This window comes from Phymastichus coffea, unplaced genomic scaffold (genome assembly GCF_024137745.1).
Source record: "Phymastichus coffea isolate CEN01 unplaced genomic scaffold, Cenicafe_Pcof_1.1 PCOF00159, whole genome shotgun sequence".
Lineage (NCBI taxonomy): Eukaryota > Metazoa > Arthropoda > Insecta > Hymenoptera > Eulophidae > Phymastichus > Phymastichus coffea.
The window spans coordinates 265,800-282,676 of record NW_026706970.1 but is presented as its reverse complement, the minus strand read 5'-3'; the positions used below and the strand labels follow the sequence as shown (position 1 = coordinate 282,676).

Here is a 16,877-nt window from a genome sequence, read left to right as displayed (position 1 = left end):
TTGCGATAAAAAACCATTTGCGCGAAAGGAATATTTATCTAATTATATGTTGTTTTGCTCCGAAACGTACCAGTTAATGACTTTCACTTTCTGTCAAGGCAATCGAGAAATAACCTTTTACCTCGATCTACCTAACAAATTGCTCAGTTGGCGTCAGTTTCGTCGAACTACGCAACAGTGACAAAACAAAGTCAGTCGCGCAAAGGGAGAAACATTGACAAATCTTTATCCGCGCCTAGTATTAAAATCCTTCGCGCTGTTCTATTTGCAGAAGGAAGAGGGGATGAGGCGTCGACGTAACAAAGCCGCCCTCTGAGCCAGGGACAAGGATCACGCACACGCCAGCAGAATAAAGAAAGAGAGAGAAAGAGAGTGAGAGAGAGGGAGAGAAAGAGGGAGGGAGAAAAAAAGATGATGACCACAATGGCAAGGCTACCCTGCAAGCAGACCTCGCCTTCGCAGCAGCGCGGGGGTTACACGACGGTCGGCGGTGGTGGTGCGGTCATGAGCGCGCCTACGAGCTTCGCGCAGAGTCGCGGCTACTGGGAGATGCAGCAACAGCAGCAGCAGTCGCCGCCACCACCGCCGCCGCAGGCTTACGCGAGAAGCCGTCATCGACATCACGCCGATCACGTCGGTAAGTTGGACTAACGCCACCGCGGAACTATTTCTCGATCATTCGAAAAGCTCTCGACAAATCCGACGATACTGCAATTACCGTTCGAATCATCAAGATTCATTGTAAACAGTCGAGAGATGGAAGTTATACATTGAATATATAACGCATTACTCAAAACTCGATTAATACGTATCTCGGATTTTGACAGGACTCGATCCCAAGTCAAATACGATCGCCTTTCACGAATCCGAACGGACAATCATGCCCGACCTCATAATTAATCTCATCAAGTGCTTGACAAAAGGGCTTCATAAAGTTCAATATACGCAATAATTCCTGACCCCTCCCCCCAGACGAAAATAGCCACAAATCACTTGCTTCGATCAATATATCTCCATCAACAACTTTTCAGACTTGACGCAGCTATTTCAGTTGCACGCACCCCCAAACCTACCCGATCCGTGCACAGTTCACTTTGTAACGTTTAATCGTGTCCACTTCCTCTCCATTGACGAATGTTTCATTTAAAAATACATCTGCATACCCCGCAGCGAAGCGCTGAACATGTACGTGACAATTAAGGCAGCTGTTAAAATAGAGCGAGATAAGTTCCTTTTTTTTCTTTACGGTTGGTCTCTCGAAATTACAGTGGCACCGGAACGCTGTGTGCGAGCGCGACTGAGGTTGCTTGTTTTCATTTTTTTTTCTTTATCGCGAGAGATATGTGCTTTGAGATCGCGTTATCTTGAGACTTTTTTCCGGGGACAGCCCGAGGGTAAAAAATGCGAGAGAGATAAAGATGAGATGTTCGAAAATTGAGAGTGCGTAATCATATAGTAAACTTCCTACAATGAATGAAGAGTCCGGAGTTGTCTTTTTTTAGATTGAAACTTATTTAGAACGATGCGTAAGTGTTTGATTATGGGTCGTGAATTTCAATAAAAATAGAATTCTTGCGTTCAAAAAATGTCCGACTCGAAGGCTAAAAGTAATTGCAGGTCGTATTTTATTTATTTACTAAATTGAGTGAATTCAATTCATTTGATCTCGAAGAACTCGTTTTAGATGACTACATGGCCGTCATCTAAAACGTGGCCGGTGCTATTTTTATTCGGTTTAGGGATGCGCTACTAGATGTAGCTCTTCTTGTCCGCACATAAGAAGGTCAATTGAGTTTTTGAAATTGAAAAAGTACACATTTTACTATACTTATTTCTTATGTTCACATTGTTTTATTTAACATGTGATTCATAGATTACACTTACATTGCTAACTCACTGTAAATTACTGTTTCAATCCTTATTCATCAGACTTAAACTTGTATCGCAATAACACCTTTTAATACGAAGCTCCGACCTCGACAAAAGGGATGTGTTGCGCAAAACGGAAAAACCTAACTACCACTTGCTAGGTTGAGGGTTTTCATCTGGCAACCGTACGCGACAATTCATCTTCCAATGAATTTTCTCCGAGCACACGCGCAAAAGGCTCAGTGCGTCGCGGAAAGCCGACGGCTGACGAGTATTTGTCCGTCGATACAGCTCGCGCGGGGAAATTTATGCGCGAATAAGATTCGAGAGCCGCGCGAAGAGGAGGCCTCGAGAGAATGTAGGTCGAGATTCTGTGCGCTCGCTCGCGGCGAGTCGTGAACTTTCGGGGAGGCGCGCGCGAGCGCGAGGATTCTTCTTCGTCTTATCGGGGATCGCGTCGGCTTTTTTTTGGTCCGGGTCGCGAGCCGGCAATTAAAAATTCGAGGAGTTGTGCGTTTCGCCCGGCCCTCCGCGATTAAAGTTCGAACGAGGCCGAGTGTGATTGAAAATTTTATTACTTTTGCGAATTTACAAGCCTTTCAAGTGTGTCTGTCGGCGAGGCAACGATGGAGGCCAAGTTTCGCGGGGAAGTACTTTAGAGTGGAGTGTCATTGCTGTTGCAGATTTTTCCGGGTTAAGATATTAAATTCACGGAAATGAAAGTCGAATGATATCCAGCTTCGACGTTTGCAGGCGAAAATATAATAACTGCGTAAGATGGCTGAATATTTTTCATATGAAAATCATTCCAAGTTCTTGCGATTAATACTTGAAAACAGACAATTGATAAAAAAATGTAAAGTATTCGATAGTATGAATTGCAGTACGAAACTTTCGATCTGCTTCCATTTATCAAGCATCAGATGGAACTCGAATAGCTTATTCTATGTATAGAAAAGGCAGATGAGCTTTTCAAATCATCTCAGTAGGCAGTCTTTTTTTGGTATTTTCATAAACGAAATTAATTTACGTGATAGGCGTGTCTGTAGTCTTATAGGATGCTTTATTGATTATCTCAATATTCAATTTCGTTTGATATTCAGTTACCTCAATCATTTAACGAATTACATAAAAAATAACTTTCATATTTACTGTTCAACCGTGAAGACACATAAATGTAACGTTGACTATGAAAAAAGTAATTCTAACCCTGACGTATTTATCAGCAGGTTATTACCTAATTAGCTTCAATTTCCATCATAAATAAAAAAAAGAAACTTGCCGCACTGCCGTAGAAAATCCAGTACGGCAGCCACATGCTCGAGTCATTCGTCGGAATGATAATTTCCCAAGCTCGTGGCGCATAATTTTTCACAGCGCGTGCACACTCGAAAAGTGTACTTTGTTAATTTATGCGCTAAAAGCGTGCGTCGAGCAGATGTTACGCGCGCTGACTGTTATTCCTTACGTATAACGGCTCTCGTGATCTTTCTCCGTTAATGCGCTCTCCGCGAGCCACTTCTTAACCGATCGAACAATTAATGGTACGCTGCACTTTGCGTTGCGTGCCTCTCGTTTTTCCTTGTGATTTGCACTGTACAAATATGCCTATTACGTTGAAGTTATACAGCGTGAAGACTTCATTTGCTACATGCATGGAGTCAAAAGCGTATGATTGTTGTAACCTTGGAGAATGAAAAATATGGTGGTTTGCTATTTTTCCGACGTTTATTACGTAAACACATTTCTATCATAATTTTATCATTATTATCGCGGTTGTTGAACATTGCAAGATTACATGTTGATGTAGACTTTTACTTAACTTGAACGCATTATCTAATCGAAAGATAATATCATTTCGAGTGATAATCATCGGCAAGAGTTAAACTATGTTTCTTTAAATAAAGTGACACTGACATTTTTAATCGCGTTATAAACAAATAATATGTGGCATAACAAGTGTTGTTACCTTACAATTACAAGACAATAAGATAAACATCAAGCAATTTATTAAAAACTGGAACAACTGATCAGAGCGAAAACGCACTCTCGCGTTATTACAATGCCCTTCGTGTCATATTAGTTTCACAATATTCATTTCCGGAGTGTCACATCTGGCTTCGAAATTTCGTCGCACGACCAACTAAATTAATCGCATTAGCGATTTCTCGCGCGTGAAAGCGTGATACTCAAACGATTTTGCCGAGGGGAGGAAAAAAAAAACGGAAGTCTCGCATGTGCCACGCGACGACGACGCATCCTCCCGTGATCTCGAGACGGCGGACGCTGCAACCCGAATCGTGGCGCACGTGCTCGCCGCCGGATCTTTTTTTAGACGAAGAAAGGGGAGGAGAACACTTTGAGCCAGACCACACCAGCCGATTAAACCAAATATTTTATTACTGTCAGATGCTCGAGAGTCGCTTCCGAAGTGTCGTTCGAGGATGCTTGTTTGGACACAAGAGATGCTTGAAATAAAAAAAGAAGCTCGGGTACTTTCTCGAGAGGGAGCTTGGCCAATTCAAATGGGCAATTTGATCTTCCATGTTCTTCGCTGCTATAATGGAATCATTTGATGTTAAAGACGACGTGATAAAATCAAAACTGTCGTCACTGCAAATTGAGCCTCGTCCCTTTTTGCTTCCGTTTTCAAACTTTACTATCGTGACAACGTCAACGGATAGAACTCGAAGACTATTTCAGCGTGTGAGCTAAAGCTGCTGTCTCCGATGAATCGTCTCCATCAAGCCTCTTCCTCCTCGAAAAAAGCAAACGACGTAAAAAGAAAGCAAGCCGAAACAGCTGCGAGACGAACGAAAAAATAAGTACAAATGTTTTCACGTGCCGCGAAATCTTACAAATAGCTCGTAACGAGCAACCAAGTATTTTGAGCACGTGTGCGCGCTTTGCAGCCCAGACTCTCACTCTCTCTCTATCTTTCTCGCTACTCGTTCGTCAAACGCGACCGAATAATAAAGAGAAGACGAAACAAACACGTATAGCTTCTTCTTGGGAGCATAAATTTCGCCTCCTCTGTTTTTCTTTTTCCTCAATGGCAAAAGCCACCATGTGCCGCTGGGTCGACTTTCTCACACTCGTATGAGAGAGAGCTTCGAAACGTTGCTCTGTGTTCCACGATGTGCTTTGACTACTGATCTTCATCGCTCTCCCTCACTATTGAGGCTCTTTTTTTTCGATTGTTGACTCTTGAAAGTACAGGGCGCAATGTGAATCCTTTGTGTTGCTTTTGGACATAATACGACTTTTTATTAATCGACAATTTGAGATCGGCTCGATTAATTGTAATATTTCGATATTTCATTTGGAATACCTGATCGACTATTGCTATATTTAGAACCTTCGAGTCGCTTCACCCGCAAGCAGAGAGCGTAACTAAACATTTGAAAAGTCCGCTGAATCATTCGAAACTGTTCGTCGTTTATCGTTCAATCATTTGTTGATTTTACTTTCACAAAGCATTTCATCGAATAGTTTTCTCACTCAACTTATTTTCCTCCGAACGTACTTTTCTGCTTCTTATCTCGCATATACAACACGCCATATGGTCACCCTAAAGTTGCACACCTGCAAGCTCACTAAGTTTGGGGGGGACTTTGCCAATAACAATTCGCTCTCCCTTTACTCGCTGGCAAATAGGCAATTAATCCATTTCGTTCTCAGTTGACAGGTGTTCATTGTCGGTCAGAGGGTTTTTCGAAAAAAAACAGTCAATTTTTAATTGTCCGCACGTGAGATACTACAAGTTAATTGGTCAAAGGGCTTTGTGCCTGCTGCGGCGCGAAAAATACCTACTTTGAAGTTTCGAACTGCCGAGCAAGCAAGTAATCACTTTTATTAGCGAGAGGAGAAGAAACGCTAGAATACTGCTGCGTGTAGCGGTTTCCTTATTAGCGCTTGCCGCTTGGCGGAATAAGAAAATCTGTCGGAATTGAGAAATCTTTCAGTTGAGAATAGTTAGATTCACATTTGGTAATTAGAAAGAATTCAACGTGAAGGTTATATTTTTTCACGGTGGATAATCTGAACGTAATATATTTCTTTAGATCAATGAAAAAAGAGCTTACAGGTAGCTGCATTCCGAATTCTTTTATTCGGTTACATTGTAACGTAAACCGACAATTCAGTTTTCTTGCTGAATTTATATAAAGCGAAATCTAATCCGCCGGCGTGCCGGAATCGCCAATTACTGCAAATAAAAATTCAATATCACGGCGATTCTTAGGCGGACGCGGTCAACTCGTAACTGACTCCAAAATAATCGTACATTTTCCGCAGGTAAACGCAAGAGCGCCGTGGAGCTGCTTCAGGAGTCGAAGGCGTTCTACGTGAAGAGCGAAACGGTGCTGGACCGCAAGCAGGAGTTGAAGAACAGCGGCCACCTGCAGGTCTCACAAGTGACGGCACCCGGAGCACCGCCACGTCTGCTGCGAAAATGCTCTTCGTCGTCGGGCAGCAACAGCGTGCAAGTCGTCTCGCCGCCTCTGCAGCAGCAGTGCTGCTGGGCCACGTGCCCCGACATTCCCGACAGACGTAAGTCGAATCTTCTATTGTTTCCCTTGCAAGGGGGAGTATAGAGAGGGGAGTTCAGAAAGGATCTTTTGTGGCATTTTACTACTGAGGATGACGAGGGAGTGCGTCGCGTGCGCGCGTGTCTATGCACAACGAGATGAGCTCGATTTTTTCTCCTGCCTTTTTGAAAGAAAAAATCTTTTCACGTTGATTTTTGTTTTGTTTTGATTGTTATTTTTTAAATAATTCTTTAGTAGTTTAGCTCTGGTGCGATCATATCGTGACATGACATATCAAGTATTAAAATACTGTCAATAACTCATATGATATAGCTATTTTCTGATTTATTAAAAGTATTGATTCCATGCTATAGTTGACAAACACGATATTATTAATATGAATTTATAAGTTTCCCCATAGCTTGCGCGATAAAATTTCGTTTGTAAAAGTAGCTAATTCAACGAAAAGTAGTGCTGTGTTTGAGAATATGCTTAAAATTTACCACTGGGATTAGCATTTATTCAGTGATTTTGATCAATGACTTTATTATATTTGCAAATATTGAAGGATATTTAAAGAAAACTAAAAGTTGAAAATACAAGATTTTGTAATGTTTCTACTACTTTCGTATTAGCAATTTATTTGCGTAGTTAATAGTCCGTCTTAGGTATACTACAACACTATGAACCATTTGGCTGTTATAGGAGGGAAATTGAATACAATTTTATATAAATGTATACTATTTATTATTGAGTTCATTCTTACAGAAAAGATTTCATCATCTCAAATAGTTAAGATGTTTCTTAAAACCATAACGGTTATTTCCACTCGTTTAAATTCTAATCTTGAATGAATCCTTTTGAATCTGCTGCATTTGAGCCATTCTCTACTATATAAGACGATTTTTAAATTAATAAGATTCCAAATTTTATACGTCTTATTCTATTTGATTTATAATTTAATTAAGCCGACAAGCTAATGAACATCAGAAACAGAAAACCGTCAATGATTCAATGATTCAATAACATAATGCCATCTCCCATTCTCCCTTCTCCCTTTAAAAAAGGTTAATAACCAGAACAAAAAACGCACTTACGATTGCTTACAGCGCTGCCACCGAAAAGTCCACGTCTAGTACCAGTGCCACAGCGTCGTTCGGGTCCATCGCCGAACAACGGCGGTTTGGGTAGTGGTATCGGGCCGAACGAGTCTCAGCTGCAAACCAAACTTCGCCGACTGCTCAACACCGACAGCAAGGAGAACGTGTTCTTCCCCGAGTCCGAAGTGGTACCGGCACCACCCGCCGAGTACGCCACGCCCGCGACCAACGGCGACGACAAGTATAGATACTCACCCGGTGGCAGCTTGTCGCCCAGTTGCAGGGACGACGAGAGGGTTAGTGCTTTTTTTTCTAATTAAAATAGGCTGACGACCCCGACACGACATAACGATCATCTGGTCGCCTTATATATTTAGCGTCACAGAAAAGAAAAGAAAGAAGCATCACGGCGTGGCCTCGGTCTCACGCCAATTGCGCGCGTACGAGCGCACTCCACCGTAATATTCGTGTTGTTTTTCCGGGACAACGGCGGCGCGTTAATGAATCGGCGCTGTCGCCCATTAAAATCTCGTTCGGCCTAATTATACGCGATGGCTTGCCGCTGTTGCGTATAATTCGATGATATCGCGCCTGTAGACGAATCGGCTCGGAGATATTGGATTGTGCGTGACAAGCCGGTCAATCAGCAGCAGCGAATAAATGCGATAAGGTAATCTCGCGCTTCGGACGCGCGCTCTATTGAAACATCCCTTAGCATGACGTCAACGCGTGTATCCCGCTCGCATAAGCGCGAGAGCGAGCGACGGATATCGAGAGAGCACTCGCGACGACATTGACGATAGCCGGCAGCTCTCGAGCTACGTTCTCAAGGCCGCGTATCGGTTGTCGATGCAGCGACACTGAACGCAGTGTGTTTCCAAGGTGAAAGCTATACGTTTTCGTTAATTATAGTCTTCGGAGCCACGAGGTGAAAGCTAATCGCACAACGACAAAAAATACGTATCCCCAATTGAAGCTTGTTAGAAAAGGCGCGAGATGATTGCTCCAAGTAAGACGCGAAGAGTCCTTTTTTTCTATGGCTCTAAAATTACAGTGCATGCGTGGTTTGCTTGTAGACAGCTGTAGACTGCGTGTGTGTGGTGTACGTGATTAGGTGGTTACTTATATTATGTCTTCGGTATAACAATGCGAGTATACGCGTGTAGTTTGTAAAAAAAAAATTTGCGGGCCATTATCCGTCAGATCACTGTTACAGGTGGTCGTATGATTGTAGGTAACGTAATAATGCGTTAAGCTCTTTGAATAATCGAACGGTCATTTGTTGCGAATGCAATACGACGAATTTCGAGCGCTTGGAGATGACGATCGTAACACTTCGCCATTTTCTTGATATTCCTTGATATAACAAACGATTACGCGCGCATAAAACAGACGCGTAAGGTAACATATTTTTCTGCTACTTCCCGTTGCTTAATGCATTCGTTTAACTTTTCGCGCGAGCAGGTTTCTTTTTCGTAGCAAGGCTTTACGCGTCCTCTTGCACGGCAAAGCGCACCAAATAAAGACAAAACACACGCATCAGCGGTCCACGGTATCTCGAAACCTTTTAACCTGTCCTCTCCTCCTTTATATTTCGCGGGGACACGTTTTTCGATTCATTAATCATTCGCGCGCAAGGCACTCTACACGTGTCCCGACCTTGCGCACGCGTTTCCTTTTTACATTCTGCCACATAAATTTCACTCGTCCGAAAAAATCGAAGAAAAAACAAAAAGAAAACAACAACAACGCCAACATTAAATGTATAAAATTGGTTTGCACACACAGTGGGGACAGCAGCCGGCTGGAGAAGTGCGTTTCAAGTTTGGCCGTAGCAATTCGCATTCGCACGGAGCGCGGCCAAGTAGCAGTGGCGGTCGATCGGCTGGAAGTGGTCGCTCATCTTCGGGACACGGTGGTTCAGCGGCATCATCTTATGAGGCAGCATCGACCAGTGGCGTTTGTCACAAATCTCTACCTGATTTGCACACTAGTACTCGAAGACGAGCATCCTTGTCGCCGAGAGCGTCGACGAAGTCGTCCACGAATTCGAGGAGGATGCAACAGCAACAGAGTCCTGGTTGTTGTCCCGATTGTGAGACTGGATCGGATTATTCGGATAGGAGCTTTAACAGGGATTCCGTTTGTTATAGAAGGTAAGGTTGTCGGATTGAACGAATTAATCGAGTCTGTGGAATTGTCATGTTTGTGATTTATTTGCGAGCTGGCTTCTTAATCATAGATTATACGAAGAGATTCGGAATGGAGAATTCTTTTATTTGATAAATTTCAATAATTATTTCGGCTGCAAATATGTTTAGTCAAACTTGGTGATACATTTTAACCTATGACACGCATATGTGGCCTTTGCTCGTAAACAATTAATCATCTCCGATTTAAATGCTAGAACAATCTATTTCATAGTCCAACTGATATATAAATATGACATAGTAAAAAAACGCTTTTGAAAATCAATTAAAACTCTTTATCGTTTGAATTTCGTAAATTTCATGCCGAGATAAAATTGTATGAAAACAAGTTTATCTCTTGCTGTTGTCCTAAAGATCTATTGGGTCATCGAATTAATGGTGTACATGTCATAACAGAAATCGTGACCCGTTTACTATTCATTTATAAAAAAATTCTTTCATCGGAATTCTCTGCATGACAATGATACTATTAACCTAATTATACACGCAATTCTATTGATCATCAGTAATAATTGCTATTTACGAAAGAAGATACGAGGATTTCTTTTTTTGCAACAATCTAGTGTCTATTTATTTCGAAGTAATGTCAAGGGCCATCGCGTTGAAAAAAAATTTTATATACGCGTAGGTATATACTCAAGCAAGGATGGAGGGTTATGATGTAAAGTGGCTTAGCTTGAGTTCTTTGATAGAAAATGTTTATTACGAATTTATTGCGAATCCAAATACAGAAGTGTCTTGTTAAAATATATAGAAAGCTTGAAAGCACGAGAGATGTTCTACGAACTGCAAAATTTATGAAAATTAAAATTAGCTTTAGAAGAAGGTGAGTGTTAGGTTTGAGTAGATTTTATGTTAATGTAACTTATGTAATTAGTTTGATTGAAAATTAAAAGTAACGCTTAAAAAAACGTATTATTACAAACTACTACAAACTACCGTAAATAAATCATCTCCTCCAAAAAAAATGTGCAACTCGCTAATCCTTGTAAATATTCCATTTAAACCTCGTTCGCAAGTACGAACGAAAAATTTCAAAATATAAGAAGCAGTAAAAATCGTTGCAGCTCGAGGCATATAAGGCGTTCCATGGGCTCGGGAGGTGGTGACGCGAGTAGCGTGCTGTCGTCGGGTGGTAGAACACAAAAATCCTCAGGATCAAGTAAACTCAGTCATGGCGCCAACGCTCGTGATTCCGGTGGCTCGTCAGGTCATTGTACTCACAGGAGCGAACCTCCGCCTCGAATACAGGTGAGCCCTTCTTTTTTGTTCTGATATGTATTATATGTAATTCGAGGGACTTAGGATATGAAACGTTTGACGAGATATCTTCTTATTTCTTTTATTTTTTTTTATTCGAAAGTTAGGGAAATGCTTACTAGAGGCTGCGATAGGCAGTTGTTATTTGCGTAGACTTTATTGCTCTACGATTATACATTAATCAACGGAAACTTGCATCTCTTACTTTTTAAATTTGATCGTATCACAAAATTTTCTCTCTAAAACGAGCGATATAGTATTACAAAAGTCAGAAAGCAACATTTCCACTTTGAATCAGTCCCGTTCACTCAGCCTAGGCATCAAAGTGCGTCAGAAAAGTAAATGAGAAAAATAAAAAACAAACGAACAAGTACATGTATATAAATAGAACGTGAATCTGGTTCAGGACTGTTGGAGCCACGTGCGTCGTGACAGCGGGGCGTCGACGCAGCACTCGACGGAGCGCGGCGAGCGTTCGCGTAAAGGCAGTGCATACAACAATAACAACGGCACACCACCATTGGCTGTCGTCAGGCATTACAGCCCCGACTCCGAGAGCAGTAACAGCCAGACGGATTACAGTCCCACCTGTAATTCCAGGTAACAACCGCACCAATCCTATTAGTTTCCTTTTTTCCCTTTTCATGCTGGCTTAGAGTGTTGCGATAAGGCTTTATTTACTCGAGTGGTTTTTCTTTGGCTTGGCAATGGACAGCTAATGCAGTCCTATTATTTTTGTTGGTTGTCGTTTCACGTCGTATCGCTCTCATGAACGTGATTTCTTTCTCCTGCAGATTCTCGGACGGTTGGAAGGAAGGTCGTGGTCGGCCAATCCTACGCTCAAAGTCCGATATCAGCGACCGTTACTGGCGTCACGATTTACGCAATCCAAAATCCTCACGTCCGCCACGCTCGATGACGCAGCTCGAGTCGTTCTTCGACCGTTTGGGTTTAGAACCAGAAGACTATCACGCGAACATCACCGAGCCATCCTCGAAAACTAGCTCACCGATATTCTTCGACAGCGTTAGTTCGGTCGATTCGGCACTCGGACTTTACCCGTCTTGGGCCGCGGCAAATTCCTCGCAAAATTGGGCGGTTAATAACGAGGATTGCCCGACAAACCAACGCAGCGGAGATCCACCGAGCATCGTTGAGAGGAATGCTAGGATCATCAAGTGGCTGTGCCAGTGTCGTAAAGCTCAGTTCGGGTATAGTTGAGCGCAAGCTAATAAGGATACCGGTCTGTTTTTCGGTTAAGTATTATCTATACTTATAGGATCGCTTGAACGACTTTTATTTCTTGAATTGGCTTGTTTCTTGGGGGATTTGATGATGGAATCGATGACAAATAATTAGCGTGAAAAAACTACGTGTGTTTTCTTGCGATTTTTAGCGGATATGAATTTTTATGCAATATTTTTCTATCTGTAAATGCTTTTTTAAGTGAAACTCAAATATTCTAGATAAAAAAAAACTATTTTAGATATTACGACGTATACTTATTTGTATTTGTAAAAAATGAAAATCATCGTTGAAATTAATAGACTTGAAAAATTAATTGAGAAGTTTTTCTTTGAGTAATGATAGATGTCTTTCAATCGTAGACTTCATTTTATCTTCACACGTGCTGTATCGAACCTAACCAACATTCAATTTTTATATTCAAATATTGTACATTTTCGCATGAAATACGGATGCTCAAATAATTGAAATTATTATATTTAAAATTACCTAATATATAATAATAGAAAGTAAGTTTTAGAAACAAGCCAATTTATGAAAGTCGCTTGACTGTTCCTATCGCTACAAGTTCAAGATAACGATAAAAAAAAATTCCATCATTTCTATCTTAATGTGCGTACACTTACTGTTTGTTCATAATTCCGTCAATTTGTAGCGTTTTTCCAATCGTAAATGTCGAGAAAAAAGACTCGATGAATTAAAAAAACAAGTAGTTAAAACTACTTACAAGCTCGATACAGTTGACGTTATTAATGATTAATTAGTTGTGGCAATTATCTATTAAAAACAAACAAAAATATTTAATTACTCGTAAATATTTTTAGAATTAATTCTTTCACTGTTCTGAACTCGAGTAGATTCATTTTCGTCTGTAATAACCGATATTATAAATCGAAAAAAGAACTACAGTTGTCGAGAAACAATTGTGCCATTTACGAATTATAAAATGCAGAGATTTATTTTTTATCAATAGTCTCTTAGAGTTACAGCGTTAAACAAAATTGATAATAACAATACTTTTAATAGTATTTCGTTGACGTCTTATGAGCCTTAGATTTTGTATAAAGTTTCTCTATTTTTTATTGAATTAAATGAAATAGGAGCTTAGTGACTATGACAAATGGAAGTTTTTGTTTTCAAGTAGAGCATCAATAATATTGAAAAACTATTTATTGACACGTGTGCAAATGCAAACATGTATTCGCTCATTTTACTCCGTAGATTTTGAGTAGTATGAGAGTTTTATTTTTTTAAATTAGTGTATGATCATATAGTAGTATTCACCATGCTCCTTCTTTCTCTATACATATAGATATATTTACAATTCTTATGTATACTTGCGGTCGCTTCTAGATTAATATCGTTGCTTTTCCTTGTAAACGTGTTTGTTATTAATTAATGCATTTTATCGATAAAAATATGTTAGTCGTAACCAAAATGTTGAAAAACTCTTGTTTAAGCTGTCACAAGTATATTTGTTTATAGTGTTAACCGCAACCGAAAGAAAAATTTATATTTATACATGAGTAATTTATTCGGCTGAAAGACGAGGAAGAGAAAAAGAAAATTTGTTTAAGCCTGTTAGTGTTTGTCAAAGTCGAAACTTCTTTCGAATTTTTCTAGTGATTAAAAAAAAATGCAAAAAGTATTTTGCAAAACATATGTTCTTGTTAATTTTCATAGATTTTTGATGGTGGAAATGTGTTTCAATATATGAACTTAAAGAAAAAAATGTTGCCTTCACTTGCTGGTCATAAAATGCCGCAAACTTGAAAAGAAACAATTGTATAAGGTTGATTTTTAAATGTCTCTCATGAAATATTTAGTAATTTGCTTAGGTTCTCCCGAAACATTTTACGAAATACTGCGAGCGGTGATTGATAATATGAACGTGTAGAGTTCCATTTTTTGTGGAATTGACGATATTTGTAGAATAAACCCATGTCTACTGGAAGTAGAAGATAAAAAGTTGTAATAATATAGTCGTGCAATTAGCATTTTAATGAATATCAAACCCCAGACAATCTAGCGATCACTATATTTTTTCTGAAATAACATTAAACAACGAATGCTATTGTCTTTCCATTATAACCGATTAGTTGATCATCGTTCGCATTTAGGGGCTGTCGGCACAAATGGTCGTTTTCTGTCATTGTTACAAATACACGAAGTACATACACTGTACAAACTGTAAAATTTTGTATGCTTCCTTTTCTTCGTGAGCACCTTTTATGTATTATTGTACATATTTTAACTTATTCGCTTGATTATTTCCAAAATTAATCAGTAAATAATTTTGAACTAATTCCATCTTCGTTTGTGAGGCTACTGACTGAGCAGTAGATTGTAATTAAAGATGTTGTAGGTACTATTAAATTTATTCCATTTTTTATTTAAAGCTATAGACTGTTACGTAATTTTTACAAAGTTGAGAACGGGGTATACGAAAATTAATCAATATTTGTCATTATATAAGTATTCAATAAATGTGAATGCATGCACACCATTATTACAAGTATTTAGTATCATTCCAATAGTTAAGGTGTTCGTTTTAGTCTTGCCTCGTATATTTTATTTTACTCAATAAATAAAAAAAGTTCGCGGTTCTAAAATGTATTTGTTTTACACAAAATATACAATTGTTTCAATTATCGTAAAAATTGCATATTGATTTCGATACTCAGATTTAATAAGCTTATGTAGTATTTTTGCATTGGATTCATTTATCAAAAAATCACAAACTTTTGAAAGCATATATTTTATGTAACCACCCGTGTGAACATAATGTAGCTTTTCGAATTCATTGACATTTAATGCGTAAAAATGAATGTAGTAAACAAGTAAAAGATAGTCAAATAAGCATACTAATTTTATGAAACTGCTGATTTATTAATCTTTGTAGCAAGTATGCGCGAAAATGGTTCGAGTTTTAAGAAAAATTTTCATAAACGAATAAATAAAAGATGCTTTTCCATTTTTTTTGTTTTGATGCACAAAATTGAAAAATAATATAAAGTAGCATGCACCTATACGTTCTAATGGAACTTTTTACTCAACGTTTATATATATGTAATAATATTTTATTTAATAATTTCTACGAAATACGAATTTTGATCATACACGACAATTATTCAAACGTACTAATATATTCTCAAATAAAAAATGCTTTCATTGTATTTTTTAACGAAAATCTAATGCAACTTGTATTCGTCGTGCAGAAAAATGCATAAGCTATATTTTTTCAATAATCGACCACTGTCATTTTGTGATTGTATTACAATGTTTCTAACATTCCACTACGTGCATTTTACAAAATGTGCACTCGGCGTGAGTGCGTGCGAATAACATAATGATGACGATACATATATTCAAAATTCAACGCATTGACCAATAATCAGTAGATGAAACTATAGCGTATTTTTGACTCAAACATTTATAATATTGCTTGATCGATGTAAAGATGTTTGTTTATTTCACTTTATTGAAATGTATTTCAGTTGCGATAACATCTATACTTGCAATGAGAGGACATTATTTTTTAAAGTTTTACATATACCTCTGAAGCGAAAACGTAAAATATATAACATATTTCGTAGAATGAGCGCTAAAAAAAAGGAAGTAATATTATATAGTGTAGACTAGTTCTTTTTCGCTTTTTTAACTATAATATCAGCGAATATAGTCAATCTTGTTTTGTCGTTTTACGATGTGTAAAAACAATCAAACGATTTAATGGAATGAATGGCGAAGTGCTTCTCTTCTGGTACTTTGGTTCGTTGGCCCGTAACTTTGGGAAATCTTGAAGATTAATTAGTAATATCTCAACATCGTATCAGTAATGTGAAACGTTGATATTCAGATTTGATAACGGGCGTAAATATTTTGTGTTGTCTATGAAAATTAAAATTAATTTCGATCTAACATGTCGATAATTCTGGTAAAAGTGGTTTATACAGGGTAGCTTCAAGTCAAGCGATGAGAGAAAAATTGCACGGCTTCCTAAAGAAAATTTGTGTTTCAAATGTATTTTTTTTTTATGTGAATTATCAATTTGACAAGTGGCACAAACACAATAGCTAAGAAGTGAGTTTTTACAACATAATCTAAAACATTTCTTTAACTGTATAATCCGTAACGATTAAATTAGAAATCGTTAAAACGTATAGACTTTACTTTACTTTTTTTTGATGATCTAGTCACGTAGACAACAAAAAAACTATGTTAAACATTTTAAATAATATAACTATATTTCTTCTGTATAGCATCAAACGATGTATCTTGTATAATCTTCAAAGAAGTCTTTGAATACGAGTGCAATAAATAAGAGTTATTAAAAAAATATTCGTTCATATTTTATTATCTACATACCCAAGTATCCTATATTAATTCTTGATTCTGATGAAAAATGTAGCATTTCACGTAAAATCTACGTTATATTGTTCAGTTCTTGAAAAATTTGCTGCTTATTTTGTAATTATAGACGTTCATTGATTCAACAAATATATCTTAAATATGTAAATAAAAAAAGACACATACATCGATTATCTTCTTCAATAATCAAAGCTAAATTTCGTTGGATAATTTGAGAAGTCTGTAACATCTTATTAAAGTTTGCTTGTGCGCGTTTAAAAAATCTATGAGATTTAAAAAATTTAACTAATTTA

At 38.4% G+C, this 16,877-nt stretch overlaps 1 protein-coding gene across 1 annotated transcript in view; it reads left to right on the top strand.

Annotated features, from left to right (window-relative positions):
* Positions 1 to 16,557, top strand: part of LOC131672819 (uncharacterized) — a 34,134-nt gene extending 17,577 nt beyond the window's left edge. The window contains exons 3-9 of the mRNA XM_058950299.1: positions 272 to 637; positions 6,166 to 6,420; positions 7,508 to 7,794; positions 9,287 to 9,654; positions 10,761 to 10,959; positions 11,375 to 11,568; positions 11,763 to 16,557. Of these exons, the coding sequence (XP_058806282.1) occupies positions 412 to 637; positions 6,166 to 6,420; positions 7,508 to 7,794; positions 9,287 to 9,654; positions 10,761 to 10,959; positions 11,375 to 11,568; positions 11,763 to 12,189 (1,956 nt within the window). The 5' untranslated portion in view covers positions 272 to 411 and the 3' untranslated portion in view covers positions 12,190 to 16,557. The remainder of the gene's footprint in view (positions 1 to 271; positions 638 to 6,165; positions 6,421 to 7,507; positions 7,795 to 9,286; positions 9,655 to 10,760; positions 10,960 to 11,374; positions 11,569 to 11,762) is intronic.
* The last annotated feature ends 320 nt before the right edge of the window (positions 16,558 to 16,877 follow it).